The sequence below is a fragment of the Fringilla coelebs genome (genome assembly GCF_963513975.1).
Source record: "Fringilla coelebs genome assembly, chromosome: 2".
NCBI lineage: Eukaryota > Metazoa > Chordata > Aves > Passeriformes > Fringillidae > Fringilla > Fringilla coelebs.
In genome coordinates this window covers 41,877,940-41,901,593 of record NC_140029.1, presented here as the reverse complement: position 1 = coordinate 41,901,593, position 23,654 = coordinate 41,877,940, and the positions used below count along the sequence as shown (strand labels likewise).

Sequence of the window (23,654 nt, the reverse complement as noted above, 5' to 3'; positions counted from 1 at the left end):
GTGTTGCAGAGTAAGCATTTCATTCATTTTGATCAAAGTCTGCACCTTGTATCTTCAATCAAAGTGAAAGTACTTATCCAGATGCAGTGTTCAGTAATCAGCAGGGATAATGCACAAGCAATCCATCAGTGCTTGAAGCTGTTCTCTATGAGCCCTCTCATGGCCCTAAATTGTTTTTCGTGGGCAGAATTGATGCATTGCATTTTTTTCCCAACATTTCTAAAAAATAATGGAGTAATTCCTGGAATTATTCCAATATACCAGACCTGTACCTAGTTTTGAATCAAGGCTGTAGTGTATAGTTAGGGTTCTAATATTCTATCACATAAAACAACCTCTGCATCCCCTCTGCAGCCTTGGGGCAAGACAAATGCACACCCGTCTGCCCAGGGTTCTGCATGCAGTGACACACACCAGAGCTCAGCCCTAAAGGCTGCCATTGCTCAGCCCACCCCTTACACTGCACTGGGTTTTTTACCTTGAAGATGCACTGAAGGGGGACAAATGCAGAACTCTACATTCCATAAACCTCTGTGAGCAGGAGAAGTTAGGTGAAGGCTTCTCCTTTTCCTGCCAGTATGGCTATTAATTAACATCCATAATGACTTCATAAAGGCTTTATTTTTACACACACTTGGACAGGGTCTCTTGAGAGCTATACATTGGGCAGGAGTGTTGTTCCCAACTGGACTGAATAACAAAGTGGTTGGCAAAAATAGCCCTTATGGCAAACCAGTTTGTCAAAAAAAAAAAAATTAACCCGATGTGTCACATATAGGAAGCCTGCCATATGAGAAAAGCCTTAGAGAACTGCTCAGCCTTGAGAAAAGAAGGCTTAGAGGAGACCTTGTCACCATGTTCCAATATTTACAGGATGGTTACAAAGAAGATTGACTCCCTTTTTACAAAAAGGTGTGTGGAAAGGACAAGGAATAATGGGTACAAATTTATTTTGGGGAAATTCTGAGTGAACACAAGAGGAGAGTTTTTCACAAGGAGAACAATCAGCCATAGCAATAATCTCGCTAGGGAAGTGGTGGATTTCCCAATACTGGACACTTTTAAGATTCGCGGGGTCAAGATGCTGGGCCATCAGGTTTAGATTGTGCTACTGCTGAGAAAGGTTAAACCGGACCATTCTTGAGGTCCCTGTCATATGATTTCATCTCTATTTTACAGCTTTAACAATTTGGATGTTGATGTGCTTCATTCTGTGGGACTCTGCTTTATGTGTGCAGGACTAGGTTAATTAATACACAAAAATATGCAGATATATGCACGTTTGCTAGGATGCACATTAATCTCACGTGGATTATTTGGCTCAGCCCTGGCCTGCAAGACTACCTACGTGGAGATTTTAATGCCAGTGCAGCTTTTGCTGGTTCTTGGGACCAGGCAACTCATGATCTCCCAGCTCTAGGCAGGGGGTTGACAAGATATGGCTTCTCCATTATGAGAAAGGGAATATTCTGCCATCCAGCTGGAGAGATTTCCCACTGCCCCATCCTGTAATGTGCGGAACTAGAGCAGATAATTGCTCCATTTTGCAAATTATGAAGCTGAAACCATTAAATAATTCATCTTGTTATTTTCTGTAGTGTTTTCCCTTTTCTGTGGGTAGTAGCTGTAAATCATAATAATGTACAAGCCAAAAGCGCATTTGCAAAATTCTTGAATTATCCAGGGATGAAAACCCATCTCTCTGCTCAGTTTCTTTGCTGGACTCATGTGCTGGTCAGTTTTAAGCAGCATAAATAATCAGACCCTGCAAACACACAAAATATTTCAATAACATTTAAGGTGAATAAATCTTTCTCATCCTGTCCTTCATCTCTTATAAATTTAAAAAAGAATGGAATAATATTTCCTCCATTAAATAAATCCAAGCCAAACTGTGAACAGCAACAAAAAGTCACTAAGTGGCTTTTTGAACCTGTATTTTTACAGAGCTGGAAGTTTCTGTGAAAATTCATAAAATGTGCTATAGCTTTTGAGTTTATTTGCTGTAGCTTGGTTCTAGCAACTAGCAAACAGCTACTGTGTTTTGCAGCCAGATATTCATCAGTGTGTCTGAAGGGTTTATTCACCTGCACTTTCAATTCTAAAATTTGTATACACATGTTGGCAGATGTACATGTGTGTGCACAAGAGTATGTAAACAGTTGTACACATACAAAGCACAGCCCTACACAATACAGGCATATCTGCATCCAAGTGGGTAAAACTCCAATCTTCTTTATAGAAATACTGTAAACAGTCAAATCCTCAGTAATCTAAATGATGAAAATAGGTCTCACCAAAGTCAATATAAAGAAGAAATTATTTTATCACCCTTCACTATGCATTTTAAGTAACAGATGAATCAAAGAAGACTTTGCAATTATAATTCTTTGATCTTTTTCTTTAAAGCAAATGATGACAGCTGAAGGCAGGATCTCATGACGTGTGCCATTAATAGTGCATTACGGACAGCACGAAACATGAAATAAGAAAATCATTAAAACAAAGGTGTTAAGTTTTTAAAACTGTTAGAAGACAGATGGATCATTACTTGGGGAAAGCCCTCTGTTCTGCAGCTCTGTGCTGCAGGATTCATCAGCTGTGGCTAGAGAGTTGCTTTGCTTGACAGCTGCAAGACATTTATCCCCATAACGCAGCCCTAATCCGTGTCCTCTGCAGTTCTCTGCAGTCTGCTGCATTTTCCAGTAGATCCCTGGCTCCTTTGCTGACATTACTAGCAAGAGTGGAATAACTCTTTTCTGGGGAATGAAGGTGATACGTGGTTCTCTGGGTGGCCCTCCCTCCCTCTCTTGGATGAACTTTTCTCTTGGTTTATGTGAAACAGACAAAGATTTGCTATCCACATGCTTTGTGGTGCCCTGTAGAGAGGCATTTTATAGAAAGCTTAAGGACTGAAAGACACCTGTCTTTTGCTATGAAAACAAACACTTTCATCCAGTATTCCAGTAGCCTTGGATATGTGGACTCTTATGCCTCTTTCCCATCTGGAAAAAAAGAAGTGTCTATTTATTCTCTTGCCTCAGATAAACTCTTGTTAAGCAAAATGTCTTTCTGATGACCTCATCCAATTTGCACATAATATCTGGTGGGAAATGGGATGTGAAGGAAATTGCCGTTAATTTTGAAACAAAATTGAATGCACTGTAAACCTTTCAGTAATATCTAGGAGTTTTTTTCAGTGTGTGACCCAAGAGATAAAAATGCAATTGCCATCAGACACTTTTCCCTAAACTATGTGTGCACTGCTTGCTACAGGAAACCAGTAGGAAGAGACAAGGTGCTGTACACTTCAGACTGGGCTATCATTATCTTATTTCCCATGCCATCAAGCAGTGCTTTGGGTAAGATGGAATTGGAGATTGACACTGTGTACTTTTGAGAGAAAGGAAAGAAATGCAAAGCACACAAAGACCTATGTTTTTCTGGTTTTTTTATTAATTGCTTATCTAAGAGTTCAGGGACAGTGTGAGGAAGTGATTTGTATAAACTGGAGAGCTGAGTGTGGAACAAGGAAGCTGAATGTGAACAAGGGTATTTTATCTGATTCTCAAGAACATGCACAACACAGTGCAACCTCTTTGGTAAGCAAATCATGAAACTACTAATCAAGGAGTATGCCCTAATGGCAAAGGGATAAATAACTGCATAATGGCAGTATTTATCTAAGAAATTAGATTCTTTCAAACAGCATGAAGCCCTACAAAACAATCACATATCAGAAACCCTTAGATGTATCATTAGTGACAATGAAGATAAAAAAAATCCATCTCTAACTGAAAAACAACAACAAAAAAAAAGTTCGGAATAAATATGTCTTTAATGGCCTGTGTCTCCATGAATAAATAATTGTTTTGTTCTTTAGTGTGGACAGGACAGAGATTCCTCCAGACATCCCCTATGGCACAGAATATTTTTTTTAGTCATCTAGAAGAAACCATCAATCTACCATCACAACCTGCTCACCATTTTCTCAAGCAAATGAAGTTAGGGAGCTGAAAAGAACATAAGTTAGTAAATAACTCATTATGCCCTTGCCAATTAGCATTTATTGGTATATTTTCCTGCTTCTTCAGAGAATAAAAAGAACTAAAAATCATTGACTGTTTAAACCAAGAAAGATTTATAGGCACATTTTTGTTTTAAAAACAAATAATTTTTACATCTGGCGTTCACTGAAAGGCATATATTTCTCTTAACATAACAAGATGTCATTTTACTGATATTTTCTTTTTAAATTGTTCTGTGGAGGCATTCAAAACTTCCTAAGCATTTTCAAAGCACACAGTGGTTACTGTAGAAAAACAGAAGTCTAATAGCAGATGAGCAGAAGGGCCCAGCTGAGGAGAAACAGGCTAGAACTTTTTCTTGAAACTGTTTTCATGGTGTCCTACTGCCATTCTGTCAAGCCTTTGCTGTGGCTCCTGTTTTGCAGCTGGTTCACATTGCCCTAACAGTTCTGGCTTTGGCTGCAATTCCCAGCACCACGGCAATCCTCTGTACTGGAGCTTCAGCACAGCAGCCTCTCTCCAGCACGCTGTTCCCGCTACATCCTTCTGGAAATGTTCCTCCTCACAGCATGCACATCCTTTTCCAGAGCTGTGCTTGGAGCTACAGAGGAAGTCAGCAGCACTCACATGGTCAGAGCCTTCCAACCCACCCAGCGTGCTGCTGGGTGCACCCATGGTCCAGGCACCTCTTCCTGAACACCTGGGCTGGTGGGAGCCTGACAGAGATGGCAGCACCACTCTGACCACAGTAAAAGCCCGTCTAATGAAGCTGCCTTTTGTAAGGCAAGCTTCTTTCCATTCCCATCATCTTTTTGTCTGCTCTGCAGCAGATCACATCATGCTGAAAATGAACCCAAGATTGTTTCCAACCACCTCTGTCCCTCCCTGAATCTGTCTCTCTATTCCATGGACATCAGTGCTGGCACGGAGCAGGATAAAGTTTTGTCCTCCATGGTATAGAGGAGAATAAGTTCTTTTTTCAGTTGACTTAAATGAATTTTATGCCTGCATCCTGAGCTGAGCAGCACAGTTGGCCTGTCTTCTGACACTGCTTTCCCAGTTTTGAACTGTCTTGGAAGTTATCCTCCTCCATGCATATCCAAGTCCTCTTTTTCACTACACAGTGTAGACCTCCAGACTGTTTCATGCATCCAGGATAGGAGAAAGTACCTGAGAAGACACAAGAGCACTCCTGCATTCCTCGCTGTTCCTTTGACAGCTATCCAGAAGTATTGCAATCACGTTGTGACTGCAATCTTTATTCACTACATTTCAAACAGCTTTTATAAGCAGAAGAGAATTTTCAGTTCTACTGAACCATTTACACTAAAAGGAAACCACAAATATGAGCTATTGACATCTGGCATGGCTTTTTTTCTTTTTTTTTTTTTTGGTTCACAGCAAATGTATTTCCATTCCTCGATTAGATATTCTAGACTTCCCATAGGAATAAAAGAAGGAAAAGCTTTGTAGTAAGAGGTGTAATAGAGGTATGGAAATTGTTCATATTCTTTCTTTGCCAGACCCTTTTCCATTTTAAATTAGTGAGATTCAGTCTTATCAAACAAAAAAGTAAGGACTGTCTTTTCATATATTGTCTTTTTTACATCTAAGCTACTGATGTTTTTAGTAAAATTTTTCTGTCTCATTTCCATCAAGAAACTGTGGTCTTGGACATGTGTCAAGGCTGAACAAACTCATCTGAATCACAGACACAAAAATTCATTCATTAAGGGGAACTCCTCTACAGATATTTGTGTAAACTAACATTAAACACACAAATATTTGTGGAAAAAATAAACAAATAAAAAAAGTTAAGCAATAAAGTTAGGGCAAGGGGTAAGTTGAATTTATTGGCTATTATGTTTCCATAGAGAGAGAGAGAAATGTTCGAAATAATCAAAGTAAATATTTCTGTTCCATGGTTTGAGTAAATATCACGAAAGGACAGGTTTGTTCTAGTTCAATTTGTGCAACTCACTTTTGAAATGGGAAGTTGTCTAACTTGTTTTTCCAAAAGAAAATATAATAGAATAATAGAATGGTTTGTTTTGGAAGGGACCTTAAAGATCACTTAGTTCCACCTCCCATGTAACCAGGGTGCTCAGGGCCCCATCCATCCTGCCCCATCCAGGAATGGAACATCCACAGCTTCTCTGGGCAACATGTTCCAGCACCTCACCACTCTTGTTTCCTAATAGGAAAAATTCCATCCCAATATCTATTCTAAACCAGCTCTTGTTCAGTTCAAAGCCATGACCCCTTGCCCAATCATGACATCCCCATGTGAAAATTCCCTCTCCAGTTTCTTGCAGGCCCCTTCAGGTACTGGAAGGCTGCTCTAAGGTCTGACTGCAGCCTTCTCCTCTCCAAGATGAACATCAACTTCACAGCTCTCATCTGGACCCACCCCAACAGGCCCAGGCCTTCCTTAGGTTGGGAGCCCCAGATTTGGATGCAGTGCTCCAAGCTGGGTCTCACAAGTGCAGAGACCCCACCTGAGGGTGGGATATATGAATGGTATCTGCCTGCTTTAGGTGAAAAATGTTGCTAGGCTGATGTAAGTATTATAAAAGCCTTTTGGTTTTCCTTCCTGGTTGGTAGAGGAATATGATACTACCAAGTTAATCATCATTATTTATATTGTTAGCTCTTTCTGTATAAAGCATGTGGGAAATAGTGAGGACAAAAAATACATCTTAAATTTTCCTTTAACTGAAGCAGAGCACACTTGACTTTGAAGGCCTATTTTAGTTACTGAATATCAGCAATGTTAAGTGTCTGTGAAAAGATTTCCCCAGAGAGCAGATAGAATCCAGTGTACAGTGCAGCATATATCACTGTCAGATGATGCCCTTTTTCCTAATATTTTCTTGAAAAATATGATACATGTAAACAGGATTTTAAGAAAGCAGTCATTTCTGTATCAACTTTTAGAAGAGTGTTTGCTGTTCTTTTTTCTGTCTTCTAACATTTTTTGCTCTTCTGAAACCATGGAAAACAATTTGCTCCATAGATACCATCCTATTCCATTTGACAAACCTACAAACATTGATTTTTTTTTTCACCCATATTTTGAACAGAGCCAAAACTGGCATGGCTTATTGTGTTTAATAGGAACAAAATCATCAACTTCATTACCGCCTAGTCCTGTTGTGCCAAAACATGCTCATTTCTCTACTGTAATGCCCACAGATAACAGTGCAGAAATGGGAATAATAATTATTTCCTTCCATACACTCAGGCAACTGGAAAAAACCTGAATATTTTCATAAAAATCTGAGAATGGAATGAAGAGTCTTCTTCAAAAAAAATTGTTGAAAAGGTGCTTTGTGACTTTATTAGGCCTTTGGTCATGTCCTATTCTCAGCAGATACAAGTATTAATAACAAACTTAACGTCTTCTTTAAAATGTGTAGCATTGAGCATTTATGTATTGTGGTATACACTATCACATTCAGAAAATCTGAAGTCAGTGTTATTTCTGTACAGCAATAAACAGTGGGTACAACAGCATAGGACAGAGCCCAACATTTTTTCCTTAATGTGCTACTGGATCTGCATCCTGTTGTTGCTTATGTATGGAAAGAACAAGAAGAAATGCCATTAAATCAGTGTTCATATCCCAGGGCTAGAGCTGGGTTAGTGATAGCAGAATTTCATCAACATTTGTTATCCTAGTAAGAAGAGGAGCTGGATTCAGTGGATACACACAAAGATTGGGAATTTTGTGAAGGCTGGTCTCCACCACAGGCCAGTGGCAGAGGAGCAGCTCAGTTGGAAGGGGAGGGTGGGGCAGAGCAGTGCAGAAGCTTGAATGCACAAAGCTGCTGCTTTAGCCAGGCAGCTCCCCAAGAGGGGATGCATTATGAAAAATTCACAGCTTAACCCCTAAATAAAGTGGGAGGATGGAATATCTCTCCAGAGGTCTCCAGTGCTGACTAAATCTTCACATTTGGCGTTCAGGGAGCCAGGGAGGACTGTTATACTGAGTGCTTAGAATGGAAAGAACAGGTTAAAACTCAAAGTTGTAGAAAGTCCATCCCAAAACATCCCGATACCTCCCTAGATTTTGTAGTCCATTTTTATGGCATACAGCAGTCTTATGGGGAAATGGAGTTAATTCATATTCATAAATCCCCATTGGATGAAACTGGAGCTGTTGGATGAATTTTTTGTTGTTGATTTTTTGTTTTGGGAAATATTTGTTTCAGATAATCAAAAATTTTAGAGGGACAATTAATACAATGGTTCCCTGGCTACTGGCCTGGAAGCCTCAGCAATGTACAGCCAGACAGCAATCCTTCTGTGGAAAAATGTTCCATTTTTTAATTTTTCACCCTCTATTAAAAGTTTTTTTTTCCTGCTGTGAAATTTTTAGTAGGAACAGACTTTTTATTTTCTGCAAAATACTGTTGTGTATTATTATTAATATTTATGATAATTACAGTATATCAGACAAGTGGCCTCGTGATGAACATTAACTTTTTATAGTGCTTTTTATAGTACTTCTCTAGACTGGACACACATTTTTACTCTTGATCTCCCAATCCTCTAAAAGATCAGGACACAGATAACTTGGAAGAATTAAAGAGCTCGGGTGTAGGATTCTTATAGTGTTGCCCCTATCCTATTGATTAATTCTGTTTCATCCCAATATTATAGTTAGTGCAACCAGGAAAACATAGAGAAATTGCTCTTTCCTTTCAAGAGGAATGTCAAAACAATAAATAGATTAGTCATGCCAACAGCATTGATTTGTGACAGCCTCGATGTATGCAATCATTTGGGATTCAAACATTTATCAGTGGGGGAAAAAAATCCCACCATTTTTATTTGCTGCATTGAGACTTGCTGGGAGAAAATGCTATTAGGCATCTCAAAATTCTCTGCATAGTGGCAAGCTTTTAAATGCAATGAGATATCCACAGTGCATTTCCATATTAATCAATAAAATGAAAGGCAAAAATCAATTTTGTCTGTGCAACTGTGTGTGACACCTCCCTAAGAGCTGCTCCATTGGGATGGATTCATGCCAGCAAAGATGGTCATAGGCTGATTGTTTATTTATGGCAAGGAAAGGCATAAAGTCATCTTACTGACAAAGTAGCAGGAAAGATGTTACTTGTGGGATGTCGATTCAAAAGCCTGGCACTGGTACCTGGGAAGTATGTATTTCAGACTTTAATAGCAACTGTGGCTTCCCACATGAAACATGGGCAATTATTTTCTTTGATTCAGAGGAAATAAAGGTTGAATTTACCAAAGAAACTGAGGATCATCCAGTTATTCTCTGAAAAGATGACAACCGTGAGGAATTTGCCATATATACTTGGAATTAACAAATTATCATTATTGTAACTTCTATAAATTAATGAAATGTGATCTGCTAGTTTTGTATTCTACATCTCTTTTCTCTTTTAAGCACTGAACCTTAAGACACCCCCATGTCACCCACAATTTGACTAGTCACTGTTGCATCCTCTGGTAATTATTCTAATTCAGGAGTGTATGATGTTAGATTATGGTTTGTGTCATATCTTAAAGCTTTCATTTATCACTTCTGCAATGCGCTATCCATGATGTTATTTTACTGTAGATTTATTTGTAACTATAAACCTGTTTTCTTTGGTGCTCTTTTCCTTCTCTAGTTATTCTCCAAATATACAGTGTGAGGTTTTCTGATGATTGCTAAGGCAATGTTATGGTAGTATAAACTGAAAAGCTTGGTTTTGAGTGGCAATGGTCATCTCAAAACCCTTCATTGCCTAAAAGATATTAGGATTTGTTTGTTTGTTGGTTTTCTTTTACTCATCAGTTGATTCTATTTTATTGCTCAGTCATTCAGTATCATGAGGTCCTTCTCTGATTTTCTAGGTCATATTTACTCTCCTGAACAGTAACACTAGTGTCCATTTTCACCTTACTATTTACCCCCAGTCCCATTTTATTAAAAAGATAACAACAAGAAAGTCTTGGTTTGGGGTCCTATGCAGTCTGTTAAAAATGTCTCTGGAGCAAAAGTTATCTCCAAAATTTTCATCATCCAGCTGGTCATCCACTGGACCCTTTTAACCCAAAAAATGGCTAAAAATTCATTGATAATACAGCACGGACGATGCATTACATCTAGTGGCATACAGACACTATGAAGCAGAAAAAATTATTCATAGAAAAGAAAAAAAACAGAATGATGACCAATGTCCTTCCATAAGGCAGCAAACTGCCAATAGGAACATCAGTCTGTTAGGTTTAAACTGGATTTTCGCAGAAGACGTTAAAGTCATAGATACCACCACACTAAGTAGTAGAAAGATTATGAAAGGTGGAGAAAAACTTTTTACAGGAGCATGAAGTGTCAGGACAAGGGGAAGTGGATTCAAATTGAGAGAAAGTAGGTTTAGATTAGATATTAGGAAAAAATCTTAACGGTGAGGGCTGTGAGGCACTGGAACAGTTTGCCCAAGGAAATGGTAGATGTTCCATGCCTGAGGGTGTTCAAGGCCAGGCTGGATGGGACTTTGAGCAACCTGGTCAAGTGAAAGATGTCCCTGCCCATGGCAGAGGGTTGGAATTTGGTGATTTTTAAGGTCCCTTCCAATCCAATCCGTGCTATGACAAGATGCTAAGACAAGACAAGATTCTATGCTATGTGTAGATTAGATACTGTTAAAGGGTGAAGTTATTCTTGAAATAGCTAAAAGTTTTTTGAAACAAACTTCTTATAAAAGTAAAATATGTGTCAATTCTCCAGAAGAGATAATGGACAGGTCATTAATTATGGTTTAAAAAAGGTAGCATAAATTCTGCCAAGGTTGGAAAAATCTCTACTGCACAAAATTTAGAATTAGAAGTGGGGAAGAAAACTAAAAAGGGTGTAGAAATTATATTCACTGTAAATTCTGAATATAAGGAAACATTTGAAAAATGTGTCAGGACTGACATGGGAAATATGAATTATAAATCAGTTGTGATGAAGGGGATAAGGAAACAGATACATCAAGGGAATCAAGGAAGTTTTCTGAGTCAGACATATGGAGCAAAAAGGACCTCTGCAAAACAACATTAATGAGATCCAAGTCTAAAATTTTAATTAGTTCTAGGCACCACAATACTAGAGAATTCTTTTAAAGGAAATAAAAAAACAGGAAAAGACCTGAGGAAATCCTTTATGAAAACAGAATAAGAAAATTAACATGGAAAATATGACCAAGCACAAACTAAAAGACATGATAAATGTCTACATATATCTGAGGGATTTAGCAAAAAAGAAATAATCAAACTGGTTAAGGTTATATGAAACAGCTTATTAGAAATAGTTGAGTTAAATTAAGCAGCAGAAAAAATACACCACATAGCTGGACTATTCTGATAGTGATATATGGCAGACAGTGAAATAGCTTTCATAAAAAAAAGTCAGAAGAATATAGCAAAGCTATTTTAAAACTTTCCTGCACAGAGCTCTAGGGATTTTATACATAGGAATTTATATCTAGGGTTGTAACTCTGCATGGGCTTTGGAATGGTTGAAAAGATCTTTGAGGTTCTAATGTCTTTGACTGTACAAAGATAATGCAAACTATATACCCAGGAGATTTTCACTAAGGATACCTTTAAATGTAGTAGGAAATTTCAGGTTATGATTTGGTCTTGTCAACATTTCAGCCTATCTCATCAAGAAAGAGTCAGAAAAATGGACTTTTTTTCAGTGTTCCAAACTCCATGTATCTTAAAAAAATTATGCACAGTAGTCTATGTTAATACAAATTTAAATTAACTATGAAAGGCAGCATACAGGCATCAATGGGGGTTCTCTTATTTACTAACATTTCCTGTGACAGACCATTTAAACCTCTCTTGGCATATGGAAAAAGCAACAAGACAAAGGTTTTAGAAATGTATTACGTTTTATTAATTGGTGCATGTCAAACATTTAGACAGAATCCTCAACATCTCGCAATAACGTTAGCTAAAATTCCAGTTCAGACAAACGTCTCACATCCAGCTACTATAGGCTGTGGAAGAATAAGAATAGTAGACAAAGATTACCATTTTGCCTAGTCTTTGCTATTTTCTTTTTGCATACAAGAACAAAAATAAGACATGATCTAATAGCAGTGTATAAGCTATTTAGAATTCCTCAAAGTTATAGAAAGACATAGAAGAAGAATAATTTTATATAGCCATTTTTTTTCAATACATGGAAGAAAAACTTATAGTATGTAAAATACTCAAAAACTGCAGCTCACCCAACAAAACTCATTTATCTTCTATCAGATGCAAAAAGATGACAATTGTGTGTCAATAACTCTTCATACATATATGGTAATTTCTTGAGCTGCTCTACCTTAAGAGACAGTTAGATACAATCCCAGCAAGAATAATAAAATATCCTTTTAGTTTATTCATAATGTTGACAATTCTTTTTTTTTCCTTTTTATTTTGAAGGAAGAGTAAGTGATACTGCCATGAACTGACATGGCTACATAATTTATCAGAAATATCAAAAACCGCATTTTAAATCTGTACATTCTTGTAATTAAAACATAGATAATAAACAACTGGATCTGATACTCTATGCTCATTTTTAAAGTTTGCCTTTTAATTAGCTGGTAATTAACCTGGCAGGGACAATTCTGGATTCTAGTCCCTCCTGAAAGAACTTAGGATATAATTTCATTACATCATCCTTTAGACATCAGCCCTTCAAGCATAAGCTGGAAAACTGGATTCACCCCTTCTTAAATACCCTGCCTTAAATACCAATCTTTCTGTCCAGAGTAGCTAAGTATTCCATAGAAACAGCTTTGAAAGGAGAGCTATTGGGCACTTTAGTATAGCAGAGGTGGTTAAGGTGTTTTTCCAGCAGGTAAAATTTTGAGGCTGCTCATATCAGGAAAAGAAATTGAAACGGAGTTTTCCATGTCTTGATAGTGCTGCGTATGGTTAGACACCTTCAGGAGTGCCTCCTTCTGCACTACTCCTTTGAAGAACCCCGTGCTCAAGGATGATGTGCAGAAATGATAGGCTCAGAAGGGATAAGAGGGTGAATGGATCTCTGTCAGACTGCCCCTGTGGCAGTTCATTTGGGAGCTGCATGCAGTCCCCTTTGCTCATACACAGACACACACACACATCTTGAACCAACTCCCTTGAACCATGGCCTGGACCTCAAGACTGTCCAGACTCTGCACCCAGACAGAGTGTCCAGCCAAACCTAAGGTCACACCCAAACCAAGTGTCCAGCAGAAACCTAAGGTCTTACCTGCTGCTGGTCTCGTACTCACAGGATCATTGGCTTGAAGCTTGCTAGCAGCATTTTACACACACAGAATATTCTGCACAGCCATTATGCTGTGATTCTCAACCAGAAAATGGTTAAGGATAGAGTTTAGTAAGGATATAGAGCAGACTGCTGTGTTTGAGCTCTGACAAGTTTGCTGACCAGCAATTTTTCCAGATGGCCTCTTTCATATGCCCTCTTCCACCTATTTTCCCATGTTTGTTCCTTAGCTCACCTTAATCCATCTTTCTTTGCCCTTGTTTTCTCCCATGTAAACAACCCACCCCAGACGTGTTTTCCCCACTGCTCCCTGTTTTGTTCAGCTTCAGCTTCGTATGCTGGTAATTTTCACCTCCAGAAAAATCTTACCTCACATTCAGCAGTTTCTCATGCAAGGACTGACAAGTCATTTGCCTGCATATCTTCAGAGAGAAGCTTAACTGGCTATTGTTAACTGAATATCCAAATGAAAATATTTAGATTCCCTCTGCACAAGTGCAACATGAATTTCAATAAAAGTGCCTTCTCCCATGAAACAAAAGAAAAGAAAAAACAAAAATGAACTGACAAAAAAACCCCACAAAACCACAAAAAATAAAATAAAGTAAGATGTAGAAAATTATAATGTTATTATTCCATAGTATGGTGTGTATGTGGAGCTTCATGATACTCAGACAGGAAATCTGTAATGTGTAAGTTTAGCCTCATCAGGATAGAACCATATAGAGTTTTAATAAGAATAATAATTTGAAAAAGGGACTGTGAACCCTAAGGAAAACAGCAGTTTTGGCATCTCTGTCATGCCTTATTCTGTTTTCCTGAGAAGAGTTCTTATCACCTCCCTTAAATGTGAGGTAGAGATTTATTTTCCTCTTCTTGAATTTTTTTAGTAAATCATAATCTAGCAGTAAAAGTTTTGGCAGATTATTACAGGGATGTATTTCCACTGATATTATATTTGTAAAAAGTCAATATGTACCCATATTTCACTTTTCAATTTTTAGTTTTTAATTTGTTTCATTAGTTTGCCATCTAACGCTCTAAAGATTTTATGACCACTATTTATATTTAGTGTCATGATGGAAAACTCACCGAGTTTTACCTACATGACCTAGTAAATACAATCCAGACTCCTGCCTCCCCTTGCCCTTGGTCAGAAGGTTGGGAAGCTACCAAATGATCCCTGCCTCGCAGCCCAGCATATCAACAATTATATCCTATCCCAAAACAGTCATTGCCACTCTCAAGGTCATAGTCAACTGCAACAGGTTTCTCACTCTGTTTACAACTATTTAATCTGCAATCCATGGTCTTGTCCATAGACAAATCCTTTGAAGTTTCACAATTAAAAACTTACCCTTACTTTTGTTCACCAGCAGCTTTGGAAGCAAGCGCTTTGCAGTTCTCCATAGATAAGTGTAAGACCGCATACCTAGAAGAAAAATAGAGAACTCTTAATGGAGAATTTAAAATAAGATCTTCCTCCTTGTTTTCCCCAAAACAAAATATACCTTACAGTTTTGTGAAGGACATGCAATTTAGTATTTTACCATTCTTTGTTTCCATGAAGAAACAACGTTTATAAACTTCATTCATGGATTCTCTCTTGGATTCCCCTGGGGGAAGCTCAGCCACTGCTGGAATCTCACTGATAATTTTGAAGTAGAAGAGCAACAATGTGCGTGAAAGGAAAAACTGATGTCATAGCCAAATTAACAGAGACCCTAAAAATGCTTTTTCTTATCAGCCTCCCAAATTTTCCCTATCAGAGCCTCTTTCTATTTGCTGGATGATAGAAAGAGGGCGAGAAAAAGGAGGCACTGATGGTTCTTGCCAGAGCTTTGTATTTCAGCCTAGTTTAGAGGGGGTTATAACTTGTCAGAAGTCTCATACATCAGCTTCATTTTCCCTGCTCCTTTTATTTCGATCTGGAATTCAGTAGGAAGTTTTCTGGAAAACTGCCCTGAAAGAAATATAACACAAACAGGAACACACCACTTTTGGTATCAAGATTATAGGAGGGTAGCTTGATGCATTTCCAAGGAAGCAGAGGCACATTCCTGTCTATTTGTATTGTTAGTCTATCCATTATTTTGCTTGTAGATTCCTAGGTTCATAAAGTATTTCCATATCTTGACATTCACCTGGTCTTCTGAATGTTTAAGTTATACAATAAATCACTTAGCATGATGACCAGTTTTCTACTGTGTTTATCATTAAAATGGCAACTATAAAACCTAAAAAAAAAACCAAAAAAAAAAAGACTATAAAGCAAACCAAAAATTTCTTCAGGATCTCTTTCTTAAATACAACTTAAAATGAAACAAGGTCCTTCTAAAAGCCACTGACAAATACCTATGTTTTTTCTTGATGTGGAAAACAGAATATAAAGCAGTCAAGGAGATCTGATGTGTTCAGGTGGCAGAGACACATTAGGGACCACACCCTAAGCCTTCAGTAGAGTTTGGGGGGGTTAGGGTTACTGCAATGGGAAGGTGCCCACCCCTGTTTTCAGCATGCAGGAGAGGCTGAGAGCAGCAGCACTGATGGCGACCCAGGTGTGCCATATGCTCTGCACTTTGTCAGGGCCATTGGCAAGCCTGTGTCCTCGAGTGAGCAATTAGTCACATCCATTGTTTCCAAGTCCCTGACAAACCCATAGCACAAGAATGACTTACCTAAACCGAGTTCCTGATCCACTCACCCCCGCTGGCAGCTAGATGCCAGCTTTTTGCCAGATGCTGTAGTCTATGAAGAACACATACTGAACCTAAGAAATCAGATTTGGAAAAATACAAAAGAGGAAAAATCAAGAACATATGTAACTGAACAATACAGTCCAAGTATATTAACAACATAAAAACCAAATGAGTCAATCACCCAGTTTTCAGATGTTTTTATAGCACAAACAATAATTAAGTTCCCAATATCTACTATTTGAGGTGATTGAGAAATTATTAAGCCCTCAGAAGTTATTACGCACTCAGATTTACATTGAACTAAACTAGGCTTTTGTCCAGTTCAAGGGTCTGTTCTTGAGAATTAGGATTTCTAGACTAAAGTGTCTAGATTTTCTGAACTCTATATTGAAATCTTTACAGTTTCTCATGTAATAATATTGACAACTTTTTTAGAAGGAAGAAAAAGGACTTGGGACAGCAGTGTTGTGTTTGTTGATGCACAATTAGAGATTTGAAGAGCTACAGTCTGGTGAGGACCATTACAATGTTTTGACTGTCCTGTTATAAATCTCAGCTTATTACATTTAATCTGATTTTCACTGTATTCAACCTAACAGTTTCCATTTCCCTCAGTTGCAAAGACTAGCTGGTATGTGTGTGCTCATACGGAGCTCTACAAGTGAATAATAAAGTTTATCACTGTACTGAGAGTTAGGGTTGGCAAAAAAGAGAACTCAGCCTAATGACCTGAGGAAATATTTTCCCAGAGAGCAATTCACCTTAAACACTGTACAGCGTTTCTTCCTAGAACTCAATGTTATGGACGAAAAATCCAGCCTGAATTTAAATCTGAGGCCTAACTCAAAAAATTTATAGTATCAAGCTAGTTAAATACTAGGGGGCCTGAACATTCACTAATAACATTCAATGGTAAGATTACCTTGTTCTCCCAGGCTTCTCTCTGTCTGTGGCTGTCAGGTATGTTTGATTTAGTCAGGAACAGCATGGTGGTTAGAAAAAGGGTAGAAGGAAGAGCCCAGTCAGACAGAGGCTAAGAAAAGAATTTCGGCATTCATGGAAGTGCCACTTGTTCATCCTCTTTTGCTAGACTGAGCTTGCAGTACTCCTACCAGAAGGAGACAAGAATGACCAGCAGCCTGGTCACTGCTAAGTGAGCCATAGCCCCACAAAGTTGCTGGAACTGAAATAAAAATGAATCCTCAAATATTTATTTTCCATTTCTGCAAGAACTCATCTGAACTGTGCAATTGTCCAAGACTTCTAGTCTGAGCTGATCCCTAAACTGAGCATTAACTGGAAGCACAGCTTGCGTCAGCCTCAGAAATAATGTGGAAGGAGGAACCTGTTTTACTTCAGCCCTTCAAGCATCTCTTGTCACAGCATTTAATCCATTTCTCAGACTCTTCCTCTTCAAATATATCCCTGTATAGGCCTCTACTTCAGCATTAGTGCTATCTCACATCCTAACCCCAAACAAAAATACAAACTGCTGATATCAAAATGTACCTATCATCAATAAAGATGTAGATATTTCAAATTATATTTTCCCCTTAACCCCTTGGTCCCCAGGCATATCTTTAAGATATAATTAAAGATCACAAGGCTCTAACGTCAACTGGCACTGTTGGCTCATAGCCTCTCACTGCTCCACAGACTTAAGTTGTGAATAGGTGCCAGGAGTGGTCCAGATTCATTCCAAGCCAGAGAAGGAGACAGAAATTAAAGAATATGGACGAGCAGGGATTTACTGTTTAATTTTTCTCTCTCCCTTTGTTTTCTTTTATTTTCTCTTACTTTCTTCCTTTCCTTTATGTAGAGCAATAGCTTAAAGCTATAGCCCATGTGATTGAAATATAAACTTGACTCTAATCTAACTTGAACCCCTGCTCTTGAAAGCATCATCAGATCTATACCATAACATATCAGAGAAAGAACTCAACATAACAAAAAGCTCGTCTTTGGCAGCCAGGAATTATCCACATTCCTCAGCCTTTGCCCTCTTCCTTAACAATGACTAATAGATAGATGATATAGATTATAGATATGGATATGGACATAGAGATAGCAATAGAGATAGATAGAGAGAGAGAGAGAGAGAGGAGAGAGAGAGATGATATAGATAGATATAGATATTGATGATATACATATATGTATATACAAAGACTAAGTCTGTTCAGAAAAGACTGAACAAGGCTTAAGGTTCAGAAAATAGAAGCTGATTAGCTAAAGGTTATCTTTCTATAGATACAAACTGTTTAAGCCAGGAACAGATTTTTAGTTTGCATCTCCTAGAGCTCTTCATTTTGGAGTTGAAGGAACTTTCCTAGAGGAAAGACTGTGCTTAAATTAAAACTATGGTTCTTGTTCAGTTCAAGGTTATGCACTTTTCTGCCACATAGCTGAGATTTCAATTCAGAACTATTGCCCCATACCATCAAGAAGCAGCTAGTAGGCTGGAGCCACCACCCATTTTCATAAGAGATCTTCAGCAATTATGTATTTACAGAACTGTAATTCAGCACAGTCCCTGAACACATACTAGGGCATAGCACTAGACTTTTCTAACCTTCTAGTTGCCAAAATAAAGTGGAATAATATAAAGAGGCACCTGTCCTTAGCTTAAAATATAGTCTACTCCTACCAAAAAAAAAAACCCAAAACAAAACAAAACAAAAACACAAAAAAAACCCCAACAAACAAAGAAACACAAACACTTTTGACTGTTTTACACAGTAACCCTAATCTTAACCCTATTCCTGATATAAACTACCAAAATCCAGCCACCAAGACCTGGGCCCTAATAAGGCCTAGTACTGGTCATGGCACCTAGGATTTAAGCTGATCATATTGCTCACAAAGTACTAAATCATGAATGTTTTATACAAGTAATTTTGAACATGAGGAGGAAAATACTTCATAGGAGTCCACACTTAAAAATTCTCTTTGTAATTTTTTTTGGCATTTGGAAAAACTGCAAACTTATTGCTGTAATCTGTAAGTGTGTGTGCATGTGTGTATGTATGTGTGTGTCTTTGTGTGTATGAAAACTGTTTTCTCTATCAGAGGTAGTTCCTATTTTCACCACTTCCCACTGGAAAGGCTATAAACTACAGAAATTTAAAATAAGGTGTAGGCAAAATAACACCTCTGCTTGAAACCAATTTCCTATCATCTGTCCATTTCTCACAGTTAGCAACAAGTGCTATACACCTCACTCCAAATAACTGGCATTACACTCTTTCCAGCCTAAAAGTACAGTGAAATATTAGATGTAAATTTGCAAAAGTGCTTTGGTGCTACATGCCAAGCAATTCCAGTTTCAGTGGGATTTTTGGGTATGCACTGACAGCATATAAACAACTTAATGCAGTCCTTGGCTGAGACTGTGCATGGAGGTGTTTGTCTAAACTGTTAGAGTGAGACACCAGCCCCTTTTTCCCATACCTCCATGCGCTTGTGCTTTTATGGGGAAAGAGAAGATGTCCATCTGGGAACAAACCTCTGTGACTTGCAGCCAAGTGTAAAGCTAACAAGCACTGATGTCAGTTCTATGGAGAGCTCCATGCCTTCTCCACACAGCTGCCGTTGGACTGGTGCTTAAAACAGCAAAGCAGGCATGGGTCTGTTTCAGAAAGAAGTCTGCTTGATACTTTCTGGAGCTCAAGTCTGGCATATAAAAAAGAGAGCATGTGAAGATTTTTGTTTATTGTGCTAAGGTTACAAGCATCAGCTGCTTAGAGCTAATTAGTTGCTGAAAACTTTAACATGGGAGACAAGGCTCCTGTTCATATGCTGTTCGAAGGATATACTGTAAATCCACTTTATCACATGGCTATTGCCACATAAATTATGATAAATTTGTGTCTGTGTATAGACAAATATATCTGATTCATGGCAAAACCTTTTTTGCTGCCATGAATTTCTGTTCAATTGCTTGTTTTTCACTTGTTAATGAACATCAAAAGATTAAATTATTTTGCAGAGGGGCTCTAATGGAAATTAGGCAAACTTTTTTGTTTTAATACAAAACATACAAACAATGTATGTTTCTACATACAACTTACAGCCATGCTTTGAAAATGTAGCAAGGCAAACATGGTTTATACCTATATACAATGGCAGAAATCCAATATTCATCTGCTGTTCATATTGCAAGAAAATGAGATCATTAAGGTCAGAAAGAACAGCTGCTTTAATTACAACACTCCAATAGATCATATCAAAATTTTCATCGTCTCACACAAATTCTAAAGACATACCCCAAGGATTCATTTCTATTATCCTGCTTTTTTTTGGGAAGATTACATAAGTACACTCCAAAGCACTGGCTGCTTCAAGAAACTGTGTAAAATAACTTTACCCCAAGCTCGATAGTGCTATGGCAACTAATATTAATCTAACTTTTAAAGTCTTTATTCCTCTTTCTGTGGTGGCAGCAGTAGGGGAAGATATTTTTGACGGCTGGGAAGCTGCCCTGCAGGCTTCACAGTGCTGCTGCCACACATCCCCCTAGACTCCTGCTGAGGAGTGCTCAGTATCCACACCCACAGCTGGAAGTGCTGGTCTGCCTGAGGACCCCAAAGGTATCCCTTCTTTAAGGGAATGGCTGCTTTGTGTTTTAACAGATGCTATGCTTCTGGTAGCGGAGAGATTAGAGGGACCATTCAACATTGAATCAGTCATGGATCCTATTGATGTCAAGATTTCTGAAGCCATCATGAACATGCAAGAGAACAGCATGCAGGTGTCAGCAAAGGTACTGTGTCAGTCGTGCCTTCTCTGTTATTGAATGTCACAAGTGGGGGGAAAACCATCTCCACCATTTTTTCTGTCTAGACTTTAAGAAAGATTGCCCAGACCACCAAAAATTACTTTTGCTTGTTCAACTGTTCACCAGACTGGCTTTGAATTCCTCATTAAACTAGTTAAACGACCTTGAATTTTTCAAAAGGAAGTGGAAGGGAGAAAGCTACCATTTATTAAACTTCAAAGTAATAGCTGTAAGAGATTTAAGGAAAATAGAGTGTTCTGAAAGCCAGTGGTAACTCTGTAAGCATTATCCTGCAGAGTATACTTGGTAACTTCCACTCGTGTCTCATCTGTGATTCTCCATATTAACTTCCAAACACATTTTGATTTATCTGGGTCAGACTGAGCACAATGTGTTTGAGGTGAATACACAAAATGTTCCATTTGACCTCCTTTAATAGCCACTCTAGGGAAATACTACATTGGCCGGTCTCTGATTACCAGACCTCAGTTTGATAGAGTTTTGTCTGCATTCTGACACGAAGATAAACAGAGCTAATGATACTGGCTGCCTCCTTTCCATTTTTAATCTGTGTGTGTATACACAGGTCACCACCACCTCCGAACCCCCTGTTAATAAGATCCTTCAAATTCAGTAGCAGGTGCTATTGAGCCAATAGTCAACAATTAATGGCTTTGCCTTAATATTCATCAGTGCACTGTGGCTGAAATTCTAAAGTCAACAGTTCACCAAGCTATCTGCATTAGGAGCTTCTGTCTCCCATTTAACTCCCAGCAGTCAGTCAGTCAGTCAGTCAGTCAGTCAGTCAGATCAGTCAGTCAGTCAGTCAGTCAGTCAGGTGCTGGCCAGACTACCATCTAAGTCAGTGATTTTCCATTGCTTGGAAGGAAGCTGCTGTAGCTGGGAAAAAAAAAAGTGGGGACAAAAAGCAGGAGCCTGAGGTTTACATTCTTCCTGTCAACCCAAAATTAGATGCTTTTTATGGCCCCAGTGCTGCAGGTTGCTAAGAGTTTCCTTCAATATGCTTTTGCTTTCAACCTACATGAAGTTCCTTGGATTTTAAAAGCAGCCTTACATCCTGCAGGATGAGACTTTATTCTGGCACCAGTCATCAAGGTGTTTAACAGCCAAATTCTCTCAAATATTTTGAGAATTAAAGGTTAGCTTCAGCAAACTCAGCCCTTACCTCAAAAAAGAAACAAAAAATATTTTCACTTAAAACTCACCCCAGGCCCAGGTGTATTTTGTTTTCCTCTTTACTTTTGACTTTTTACTATTTGGTTTTCACAGTTTTTCCATTAGCTGGAAAGCTGCATCCCCTGTCAGAGTCCAATGATGTTTTGGCATGAGCTCATCTCACTATTTGTTCATAGCAGAGCAGACTGTTTCTCCTGCCCCTCACAAATATTTTATTTGCTGTAAAGATTAATAGCAATGCCATTTGCAATGCAATAGTTTTTCCTCTAAGAGAAACCTTAGATAATATTTTTTTTAATCTTGTAGAACAGAAAAGAAATTATATCAGCAAAATTTATTTCATTGTGTTTTCATAGATAACAGAGCTGTCTAGCCTTGAGGGACCTTTGTATGTTCTCTGTAGACCATTATTCTCGTGAAATGTGATTTCCTTGATCTCCTAGGTTATAGCCATCTTTTTTCATGTAACATGGAAAGGCTTTACCCTGAAAAAGAGGCAAAGGCTTTGGGTATAATGCTGTCCTCTTCTATGCCAGGTCAGACTTGCAAAGATGATATACAATCAGACTTTGATTGATCCATCCTCTGTCATCTAATTTTTCCCCCTTATACATATTGACCACTTAGAGGTTCAGTGGAAATGACAGACACCTCGCCAGATGTAGCGGGGTGCATGGAATGCAACTGCAGACCTAATGTGGGAGAAAAGCCACTCTCATCAATTAACCTGAATTGCCACTGAGAAAGCTTCAAGCAGGGTATTGGAATCATGATCTTTTCTATTTTCTCATTCTTCAGACAATTTTGTACCTTTTATTCTACTGTACCTACTGAAAAATGTGGTGACTAGGAATCATAACTATTTTTCCCCAAATCAGTCAGTGCCATTTTACAGTGGAAAAATGATGATGCACTAATAATGTTATGCCTGCAACACCCACACATACACACAGATTGTTTTTCACTGCTGACATGCAGCCTCTTCCATCTAAAAACCTGGCTGAATCTGGGAGAAGACTCTATGCTGTAATCAGTAGAATTTTCTGCCATGTTATATAATGTTGTTTTTTCTTTTAAAAGGAGTGGGAAATATGAAAACAAAAGGCTTCTTCTTCAAGGAGCTCTCACTTACTTCATCCTCTCTGTAGGCAGAAGACCCAGAGATTATTTATCCAAAATCCAGTGCTCCTGTTTCAAATAGTTATATAAAATTGCCCTATTCCAAAAACCCAAGAAAAAGCCAATGACTTAACAATTAATCAGTGCAGAAAGTCAAGGCTTATTGCTTGAGTTCACTCCTCATCTTTCATTTCCTTAGAAGGCACAAACCCTCTGTCTTCCTCTTTTGATGGCTGCACGTCAATACTGAGACAGAGAATTAAAGAGATACCTCGTGTACCTCTTCTATCTTTGTCTTGCTGACCAAGGGCACTCAGACTCAGACACATTCCAGTATCTGTCACTGCATAAAATGGAGCATCTCTCTTCCTAGGCCATTAACTTTTCTTGTTTGTGTGATGATTACAGTCGGTTCTTCTAGCACAGTTCACATTAAACATGTGCTAGTATTACGTTAAAGTCCTCCAATTCATGCTGAGGCTGCAATCTTTCTCTGTTTTCTTGGTATTTCTCATATTCAGCACTGGCTGTCCAAGAAGTCTGACCACAGATCT

At 38.3% G+C, this 23,654-nt stretch overlaps 1 protein-coding gene across 1 annotated transcript in view; it reads left to right on the top strand.

Moving 5' to 3' along the window:
- GPC6 (glypican 6) overlaps window positions 1–23,654 on the top strand; it is a gene marked incomplete at both ends in the record, with an annotated part of 714,974 nt that overhangs the window by 625,730 nt on the left and 65,590 nt on the right. The window contains one exon of the mRNA XM_084226232.1: window positions 20,639–20,769. Within this exon, the coding sequence (XP_084082358.1) occupies window positions 20,639–20,769 (131 nt within the window). The remainder of the gene's footprint in view (window positions 1–20,638; window positions 20,770–23,654) is intronic.